At 38.2% G+C, this 10851-nt stretch overlaps 1 protein-coding gene across 3 annotated transcripts in view; it reads left to right on the forward strand.

Moving 5' to 3' along the window:
* Positions 1–869: 869 nt before the first annotated feature.
* Positions 870–10851, forward strand: part of Ngly1 (N-glycanase 1) — a 48636-nt gene continuing 38654 nt past the window's right edge. Inside the window, exons 1-3 of one of the 3 annotated variants that reach the window (XM_013010514.1) lie at positions 870–961; positions 3345–3459; positions 8072–8314. In XM_013010514.1, coding sequence (XP_012865968.1) covers positions 906–961; positions 3345–3459; positions 8072–8314 — 414 coding nt within the window. In that variant the 5' untranslated portion in view covers positions 870–905. Of the gene's footprint in view, positions 962–1311; positions 1670–3344; positions 3460–8071; positions 8315–10851 lie in introns of those variants that run through there. The other 2 variants (XM_013010512.1, XM_013010513.1) reach the window with 2 other exon arrangements.

A 10851-nucleotide genomic window follows, 5' to 3' on the forward strand; every position in this document is an offset into this window, starting at 1 on the left:
GCTTAGCGGACGGTTTTCGCCGGTTGTCACGTTCGCCTCCCCTAGGTGGACAACCTGATACGAAAGCTTAGCACAGCCGTAGGTGGTGGGTGTTCGAAACTCCCCTGGCCCACGATCGCGGCCTGGCCTTTGGTTCTTTAGAGCGGCGATTTCCGCCGGGTGCTATCCGTAGGCAACCCTTGGGGAGAGGTAAAGTCGTTGGAATGATTCTCCCGTGAGTAAAGGAAACGCTTCCCCCAGCACCGAGTGCGGAGTCAGGAGGCGAGGGTGACGGTTCATTTCCCACTTCAACTTTAGATCCGTGATGAGCTAGCTGCCCCAGGGTCGTGGCTGTGTGGGAGAGGGAAAGGGAATGGAAGTGGAAGGAACTTAATGGGGTTCCCTCATCCAGTTGCTCTCCCTCCTTTCTTTCTCCCTCCCCCCTTTCTTTCTCTCTTTTTCCCCTCAGCGAGGCCCCTGGCTTCCTTGGCTCTTCTAATGGGTGGGTAGATTGGCAGGAAGTTTCAAAAGAAATTCGAAGCTTCAAGGCTATCGATTTCAGGTGCCTGGGAGTTTAGAAACAGTTGGAATGGCAGTTTTTAAATCGAGGACAGCGATGGTGGCCAGGTGTTCTGAGACATGCCAACATGTGGCCTGTTCGCCGCTACATAATTGTGATCTGTGTGGAGATCACCTTCCTCCTCTGTGACACCTCAACTTGCTTTTCGACCCGGAGAGATCTTAGAAACTCTTCATAATGCTGATGGACTCTGGAGGAATTCAAGGCTGGGCCTTCCCACCTGGAAAGCCGCTGTAGAGAATGGAGAAGAAAGCCTTTTTAAAAGGTTTTAAAAAGTCTCCGTCCAGTGAAACCGAAAGAACTGAGACCAGAGTGCTGTAACGAAGGACAGCTTTACATACAAATAATGGCCTTTGGTCATAACCATCCTTATGAATGTTTACCAAGCTTGAAAGAATCTCAGTATGCTCGCCATTTGTGCTCCAGACTTTATGGCCCATGTTTGTGATCTGAAACACTTGTTTGTTTTTAATCGAAAAAGGAAATTAGGAGTTTGGAACACATAACAGGTTGATATGAAAAACTACCCTTTTTAGTTTGTTTCAAATAATGGCGTCTCTTTCAGGATTGGGTGTGGAGTACTATCCTTTCTTCCATGTCCAACTCCAATGACTTCCCAACCTCATAACAGAAAAAGCTCCAAGTCTCTTCCTGGTTTGTTCCCAGCTACACAATATTACAGATGTAACTTATTTTATCAGAGTTTTTATTGGGGGGGGTGTCTTCAAAAATTCTAAATGGCTGGAGCCATGCCCCCAGCCCTCATCTAACTTATTTCAGAACAGAAAATCAAGGTTATTCTGTCCTTTTGCTTTTGAGAAATCAAACATCAGAAGTAAAGCACTTTTTAAAGCACATTTTCTTGATATGTCTTGATCCTACCTCAGAGTCTGACATAGTATTTTGTAGTGCCAAAATGAGAATTTCATTAGCAGACTTTTTTTAAAAAAAAGTGATAAATGCTTAATCTCAAGGGAAAAAAGTTGATGACATTTAAAATTTCTGCTTTGGATGATATTTATTCTATCCCTCATCTAACAGTCACAGTCTAGTTAAATTACAGAATGAAATAAGGAGTCATTTGCATGCGGAGATGCCACTTACTTCGAGGTAAAGATGAGCTGTCCTCAGTAATACATACTTTCTCAAACATCTGTAGTAGTTTCACTGGAATTACTCATTTTTTTAAGGATGGGTTTCTATTCACTTAAATATAGATTTGATCTTTCACTAATTTTCTTTGCTAACTGCACATAGCTATTGATTATGAACTGCACTGGGTGTGCACTAGGTGTGACTAGAAAATAGTTTCATTAAAGAACATATGTTTGGGTGCAAGATAGATATGGAACTCAGCTTTATCATAAAAACTTAAGAATAATTTGAAGATGATGTTTAAGTACTTACATACTTACATGAAGAGCTATCTGGGAGATCTGACATTTAACACTTTAGACAATACATTTAACACTTTAGACAATAGAGGTTTGATAACATAACCAGTTGATACAATAAGAGAAAACATATAGTTGACATGACAAAAGGAAGGGGAAAAGAGCCTAAAAGAAGCATACTGAAAGTTTCATCAACACTCCCCAAAGTGTGCTCCTAAGCATTTCTTAATCCCATCAAGCTGTTGAGAAGAACCATTACAGTCTTCAGAATAACTGTAGATTAAAACCCCACTCATTTCAATAACATCTAAAAGACATCCCCCTAAAACGTCTCAAAGATGCAAAGTAATTGCTAACAAGTAAAACTATTCCAAGTTAACAGGAATAGTTAATGGTAACAGATAGGGGGAAAATCAAAGCATTACAACAAAAACTTGACAAAAGTCTGTAAAAAAAATTAAGTTAATTGAAGAAGAAAAGCAAGATGAATCTTGAAGTGAGGTCCTTACTGCAGGATTAAGAAAAATAGTAATGAATTCAAGGGTACTAGTTGTTCTAAGATGAGTCAAAAGCTTAAGATATTTGTACAGCACCTTCCCAAGGGCAAAAAACAAGAAACTGATGGGTTTGAGTTTTATGGCCCTACTAGATTTTTTCTGACCGTGTGCATGTGTGCGCGCAAGCGCACGCAGAGATGAACTTCACTGCCTGGGCTGGCTTTGAACCATTATCCTGAGATCTCAGCCTCCTGAATAGCTAGGATTACAGGCATGAGCCACTGGTACCCAGCTAAAAATCTTAATTATTTCGTATTTTTCTTTCATTGTCATACTTTCCATAACAAAGATATATTTTTAACTGAAGTAAAACTTAGGGTAAAAGCAAATTGCTCTGGAGAAGAAAGTGAAGTGACTGAAGGTTTACCTAGGTTCATGTTTGTTGAAGTAAAGCTTTTAGCTTCTATTTGAGAAGCTAAATGTGCAAGTCATTCATTTCATGAATATTTATTAACCAAATTCATGCCAGGCACAATTGTAGATGGTAGAGTGCTATCAGAACAAAACACACAAAATCTTCTGCCCTATTTGGAGGCTATATTGATACTTTTTTCTTTTAGAAGCCTGAAAGACTCAAAGGTACCAATTATAATAGTACAAAATTAGTATGTCACATTTTTTTTCTTATGGAAGCATTAATACTAGCTTGAAAATGGATAATTAGGTTGTACCAAATGTACACTGAAGTTAAGAATCACAAAAGTGGACTTTTTTCAGACCGTTTCCACTTTTTCTCTACTCACATGTACAAACATAGCCAATATAAAATATGAAGAAATATGCCTCTGAAAACTACAAATTGCTGCATATAATATAACTTCTGTTTTTTGTCAGAAACCCTAATGATGAAAAATACAGATCAATCCGAATTGGAAACACAGCTTTTTCTACTAGACTCTTGCCTGTCAGAGGAGCTGTTGAATGTTTATTTGAAATGGGTTTTGAAGAGGTAAGTATGCATATGTGTTTCTTCTCCCCGCTTTACAAATGAAGCAGTTATAATGTTGGTAATTTTCTGAATAAGATTGTATTTTTATTAATTGATCACTTTATAAATGGTTAATTCTTTGTCTCTTCAGTCTTTTAGCAAAAACTTGATGTACGGATATATATGACTACTGATAATAGACTGTGTGTTCAGTAAGAGATGGAAGGAATCTGAAGTAAACCCAGAAAAGCTAAGTAGAGTTGGCACAAAAAATGGTTTGCTTCTGTGACAGGAGAGGAGTTGTAATGTGTTTACTTCACAAGAAGTTGGTGGTTCCATCTTCTAGAATCTTTTGACAGTGTTTACTTTTATAACACAATAGAAGTAGTTATTAAAGTCATGAATTAGCTAGGCATGGTGGTACATGCCTGCAGTCTCAGCTACTTGGGAAGCTGAGGCCAGGAGGATTATGAAATACACTTCAGCCTGGGCAGCAGAGCAAAATCTTGGTTCTGTTTTATGGAGCACTGGAAGAAATTGAACAAGATTACGGAGGCACAGTTGTCAGTGGCAGCCTTAAGTACTAAATTAACAGTGGTAGACATTGTTTGAAAAGTTGTGTTTAGCTACTATAGGTTTCCCTTTACTGTCTGCTTCCCAACCCAGATTCTATTAAAAAAAACTGAAGATGTGATAGTGAACTAGGTAATTATAATCCCATCTCAGCTAGAGCTCACATTCTAAAGTAAAGGTCCAATGAAAAGCAGCAATGGTAGGCAGTGGCCTAACAGTGAAAGCTCAAGGAAAGCCTCTGTGAAGATTAAGCTGTGACCTGCGGGACAAGAAACAGTCCAGTACCTGACACTCCTTTCATGCAGAAGATTGATGTGGATAATGAAGTTCTGTTAGGCATGATTCTGACACCCAGAGACAAAATCCAGGACTTGCATGGATTTGAGGGCTATGATAAAGACTTAGACTCTATTCTAAGTGAGAGAGAAAGGCATTAGAAAGTTTTAAGAATATTTTCAAAGATTATTCTGGCATTGTAAAGAAAATGTTCTAGATATTTGGGAGTTGGGGGAAGGAATGGTACCAAGATACCATTAGAGGCCTTATTGTAGTAGTCTAAGTAAGAGATGATAGTGGTTCTGTAAGTTTCTTGATGGTAGTGCTAACTTTTAGAAGACTGCTAATGCATCACAGATGTTAGGCAGTAGGATACATGGGACTAAAGTATGGTAGCAGTGAAGGGGGAGAGAACTATATAGGTCCAGGTCTATATAATTCCACTAATTATATTAGTGGAATATATCTATGAGTGGAATTATCAGCTCTTACTAATGAGTTGAATGGTGGAATATAAAGGGAAAGAAGTAATCAGGATCTTATTAAGTTTTAGTTTGAGAAGCTAAGTAGATAGGAGTACCTTCAAGTTAGATGGAGAAATATTGGACAGTAATATGTTTCAAGGAAGAAACCACTACCTATGTTTTGGGCAATTACAACTACTTTCCTGTTAAATACTATTCAAGTAGAGATATTATTGGTTAAATGAATCCACAACTCAAAAGGAGAGATCAGGCTGGGGATATAAGATACGGTGTCATCAGATCACATATGATACAAGGCATCTGAACAGAGAGAATTTGAAACTTGCAGGGAGAAAAATGACACTATTGCTGATTTTGTTCAAGGAAATGCAGATTTTTGAAACTCCGGTTAGGGAAATGAATAACTGACAAGTGGAGACAATGTCAGTTTCTCATTGAAGTGTCAGATTCGGTGGAATTAATATTTGTCTTTCTTTTCACAAATACTTCCAGGTAGGAAAAGTAACTGCCCAGTTTATCCCAGAATCATTCCAGAATTTACCACTGTTCTGATTTCTCATGTTATAGAAAACCCCTGAGTCTCAGGCAAAGTTGATGGTAAATCAAACTAGCACTACCTAACAGACCACTCAGACTTAGAGCAGTATTGGATTTGCAAATTTTCACAGTTTCAGAAAATCTGAACTTTTTAATTTTCTGTTTGAGGATTAAACTTGGGGCATTATTCTTGCATTCTACACTTAACCCATGTCTCAACTGTTTTTGGTTTAGATTAGATTTTTATGTTTTATTACCCAATGCTACTCCTCAAGTTTTTACCTCAAGGCTAGTGCTCTTAACAATTGAGCCACAGCTCCATTTGTGACTTTTTGGTGCTTAATTAGAGATAAGAGTCTCAAGAACTTTCTTGGCCAGGACTACCTGTGAACCTTAATCCTACTTTTAGCCTACTGAGTGGCTAGGGTTACAGGTGTGAGCCACCAGCACACAGTACTTTATATTTTTATAGGTAGGTGTCAGTGTTTGGCAGGGTGAGCTTTAGATCTTGATTATCCTACATATCCCTGGGATTACATGAGCCACTATGCCCAGCTTATTTGTTGAGATGCAGATTTATTAGCTTTCTGCTTGGGCTGGCCTTGAACCATGATCCTTCCAATTTCTACTAATTGAGTAAACTAATGGAGTTGAAACTCAATTCTACTACCCATAAGATATTTATTTGCCTCTTTAAGATTTTTCTGACATATATATATATATATATATATATATATATTCCACCACATTTTCTTGATCCATTCATCTACTGAGGGGCATCTGGGTTGGTTCCATATCTTAGCTATGGTAAATTCACTTGTTCATTTCTTAAAACTGTTATACAACCTTGTGGTTTTTGGTCTGTGGTCTAAGATGGCATCAATACAGCAAAATAATTGAGATCATACAATTTTTTTTTGTCTTGGTGGTACTGGGGTTTGAACTTAGCATTTCCCTTGCTAGGTAGGTACTCTACCACTTGAACCATGCCCCTGATATTTTTTGCTTTAATTTTTTGTGGTTTTTTGTTTTTGTCGGTCATAGGGCTTAAACCCTAGGTCTGGGCGCTGTCGCTGGACTCTTAGCTCAAGAAGAACACTCTACCACTTGAGTCACAGTGCCCCTTCCAGTTTTGGGATGGTTAATTGGAGATAAGAGCCCAGGCTAGCTTTGAACCCCTGTCTCAGATCTCAGCCTCCTGAGTAGCTAGGATTACAGGCATGAACCACTGGCGCCCAGCTTGCTTTAGTTTTTTTTTGGGGGGTGGGATTTTTTGTGAGGGTGTTGGAGTCTCACCTTTTCTATATGGGTGGTAGTAGATGGTCGTCTTCCTACTTAAACCACTCATGTAGCTGGGATGGCAGATATGTATGACCATGCCTAGCTTTTTGTTGAGAATGGGGTCTTCCTAAGTTTTTGCCTTCACTGGCCTCAAACGCAATTCCACTGGTCTCTACCTCCCAAGTAGCCATCACACCTGAGTTCATGTGGTTTGAATCCCAGTTCTGGCTATCATTCTGTAGTATCAGATAGGTTATTTAACTTTTCTGAGCCTTTATGTTTTCATGTTAAAAAAATACTAAATCTAATACACCTTCCTTTCAAGTTGGTTGTGGAAATTACTTGAGAAATACTGACTGCAAAATGCATAGAACTTAGAACTTACAAAACACACACAAGCATACACAAATACATGCACACTAAAATGATCCTTTTTAAAATATATAATATTAAAAATTCAATCCAGGATCTCATACTTGCTAAGCAAAACCTCTACACCTTGATCTCTGTTTCTAACCCTTTGCTTTAATTTGTTCTTAAGATAGGGTCTCACTGTTCTCAGGCCTTGAACTTAGACTCCATCTGCCTCCACATCCCCCAGTAGCTGGGATTGCAGATGTACACATCAGCTTTTTTTTTTGTTTCTGCTTGTCTTGGGACTTGAAATTAGGTGGCTCTGTGGTAGAGCGCTTGCCTTGCATGCCTGAGGCCCTGGGTTCGATTCCCCAGCACCACAAAAGAAAAAAGCCAGAAGTGGCGCTGTGGCTCAAGTGGTAGAGCGCTAGCCTTGTGCTGAAGAGCTGAGGGACAGCACCCAGGCCCAGAGTTCAGGCCCCATGACCAGACCCCCCAAAAAAAGAAATTAGGGCCTGGGTGCTGGCTCTAAGCTTTTGTGCTCAAGGTCTTTAAGGACTTGAATTTAAAGATTGTTCTATAACTTTAAATATGTATAGTTTAGTTTAACACATAGTAGTTAGGGTATAGTGTAAAGTTTCAGTACATACATACAATGTGTAATGATCAGATCAAGATAATTGGCATAACAATTATGCTGAAAATATTGCAAGCCCTCTACCAATGTTTTTGAATATTCACTTGTCAACCAAAGCTGTTCTACTGTGCATTATATAACTTCTTACTGGCTTTATATGATCCTGGTCCTTTTCTATCACTGTGTCTCCACTGTCATTCATAAGGAATGTCACAGAGAACAACAGTATACTATTGCAGAGAAGATAGGAATGTGTGTTTTACCACTCAGATGTTCTATTCCAAGAAGATCAAAAATTTTTCTGAAGGTCCTTTAAGTTATATTAAATAAACTAAGTGTATCTCATGCTAACAAGACAAGTTTTCTTAATTGTTGAAAAAATCATGAAAAATTGTTAAAATGTCATATTCTATAGTATTGATTTCATGTTTATATGTATGAATGATTGTCTAAAGCAAATCTTAAACCTTCTCAATTTAATAAATTTTAGGGAGAAACACATCTTATCTTTCCTAAAAAAGCTTCAGTGGAGCAGCTGCAGAAAATCCGTGACCTGATTGCCATAGAGAGAAGTAGTAGATTGGATGGGTCAGATAAGAGCTTTAAAGTAGGATCATCTCAGCAACAGGCCTCTGGGACCCAGATTCTTACAACACAGTCTTCAAATCTTAATGAATCCCAGTATCCAGGGAACCATCAAGGGCAATCATCACATTCACTCTCTGCTCCAAAGGTAAAGTATGAATTAAACCATTCATTCTGTCCAGGTGTTAAAAAAGCAAGCGCTTTAGAGTACATTATGGATTGTCCCTAAATGGTATTGTTTGTTCTCCAAATTTCTTTAGCACTTTTTATAGCAAATTTTGGGATAATGGTTGTCATTTACTTGTTTGTTTGTTTATATTTTATTTTTGCAATAGGGTTTTACTGTGTTACCTAACTGGTCTCAAATTCCTGTATTCAAGTGTTTTTCCAGCTCAGCCTCCTGAGTGCTGAGGTTATAGGCAATTAACCTTACATAGCTATTTTATTTACATTTTTAAATGTACCTGGTGTTTGGTTCTTAAATCAGTTACATAAATTAGCATATCTCTTTAACTTAAATAGACCTAAACCAAACAAATTAATAATCAAATTAGTAGATTTCTCTACTTCATTGACACTTATAAATTCTACCTGCTGCTTCTTACCATGGGATTTTTAACTTCAGCAGTCTAATCATTATCAGCATCTTAGGTCCACTTAAAATCAGCTTCTTTAAGTTTAAGGAAAGAAAAAGCCATGAATATACTGATAGTGGATCCTAGCAAATAAGCAAATATTAGCATACACTTATACATACTTCTTAAGAAATTTGATTTTCAATGTCTTATAAGCATTATTTGTAAGCCTAAATGATTCCATTTAATAGGAAATAGCCTATTTAGAAAAATTCCTTCTGATAGAAGTCTTTATCCAGATTTTCCCTGTAGAAAAGTTTTTTTGTTATACTTCTATAATTACTTTTTCAGTATCAGTTTAGGCTCATGTTCTCTTTTGATTTTGGTAGAACTCCTGTCACTGTCCTCCATACAGCAGAATATTAGAATCCACTCTTAATCTTCTCAAGTTAGGTAGCTCCACAGCTTTTCCTCTCTTCTCCTTAATAATCAAATGGTGGAAGACATTCCTTTGTAGAGGCCAGGAAGACCCAGACGTCTCCTTTAAAAATAAAGGATGAAAGTAGTCTCTGCCAGCAGGAGAAAAGATGGAGAGTGTTACTATCTTTTTACATAATTATGGTGTGATACTTAAAAAAAATTCTTTCTGAGTGCCAGTGACTCACACCTGCAATTCTAGCTACTCAGAAAGCTGAGCTCCAAGAATAGTGATTTGATCCCATTTCAGGCAGTAAATAAAGCTCACTAGTTTCCATATATAACAAATAACAAGCAAAAGGCAGGCCTGAAAACATGACTTAAGTGGTAGAGCCCAGCCTAGCAAGCAAATTGAGCACACATGATGCCTTTAGTTGAATTCTTTCTTTAACTTATATTTAGTACTAGACAGTGCTATCACAGTTTAGGTACAAAAACACTTTGAAAATAATTTATTTTGTAAAATATCTCTTTCCTGAACTAAATAGAATTGTGTTGCTGCTTTGACTGTGAAGTCATATAATTCGCATTATTTCAATCTTCGTTAAGCGCCTTTCTTTTTAGATTTGCATTTAGTTGTAGCACAGGGTCTTTAAGGCCTAGTCAGTCTTACCAGTCTTGCACTCTATGAAACACATCATTTTATTGACCAAAAAAAATTCTACACTTTGGAAGAAAATCAACTTTCTCAAATATGCATGCTATTAAAAGGCTAGTGTTTAGTATCATTTTCCTAGACTGAGAATGTAGTTCAATGATAGAGTCCTTGTTTAGTGTGCTCTAGGCCCCTAGATTCAATCCTCAGCACCTCACCAAAAAATAAAATGTGGATCTTTTACTGTGTTCCTTAAAGCTGTTGGGAAAAAATGAATGAATAAATCCTTTATTATTATCAGTGCATTATTGGAACACACATATTTATTAAGGTTTTTTGGTGTTACTACTAGGGGAATTCTCTACCTCCTGAGAACCCCTTTGTGCACTGATTATTTCTAAGACCCGATCTAGCTTTGTTCCTGAGCCACGCTGGGCTTTGATCATCCTATTTGTGCTTCCCTATATCACTGACAATGACAAGCATGTATCACTACACCCAACCATGGTATTTTGTCTCTGTAGCTGGGATGATGGTATTCATCAAGCCTAGCCATTGGTTGAGGTGTAGTCTCATGAACTTTTATGCCCCACCTGGCCTCAACTCTTACTTTCTCTTTATACCCCCAAACCCAATTTCCAGCTCTCAAGTAACTAGGATTATAAGCTTGAGCCACCACACTATTTATTTATTTTTATTTATTTTTTTTTTTGGTCCGGTCGTGGGACCTGAACTCTGGGCCTGGGCGCTGTCCCTGAGCTCTTCAGCTCAAGGCTAGCGCTCTACCACTTGAGCCACAAGCCACTTCCGGCTTTTCTCTTATGTGGTGCTGAGGAATCGAACCCAGGGCCTCAGGCATGCAAGGCAAGCGCTCTACCGCTGAGCCACCTTCCCAGCCCCACACACTATTTATTTTTATTTTTATTTTTTTTGTCAGTCGTGGGGCTTGAACTCTGGGCCTGGGCGCTGTCCCTCAGCTCTTCAGCTCAAGGTGAGCACTTTACCACTTGAGCTACAGTGCCACTTCCGGTTTTCTGG

Source organism: Dipodomys ordii, unplaced genomic scaffold, assembly GCF_000151885.1.
Source record: "Dipodomys ordii isolate 6190 unplaced genomic scaffold, Dord_2.0 Scaffold12, whole genome shotgun sequence".
NCBI lineage: Eukaryota > Metazoa > Chordata > Mammalia > Rodentia > Heteromyidae > Dipodomys > Dipodomys ordii.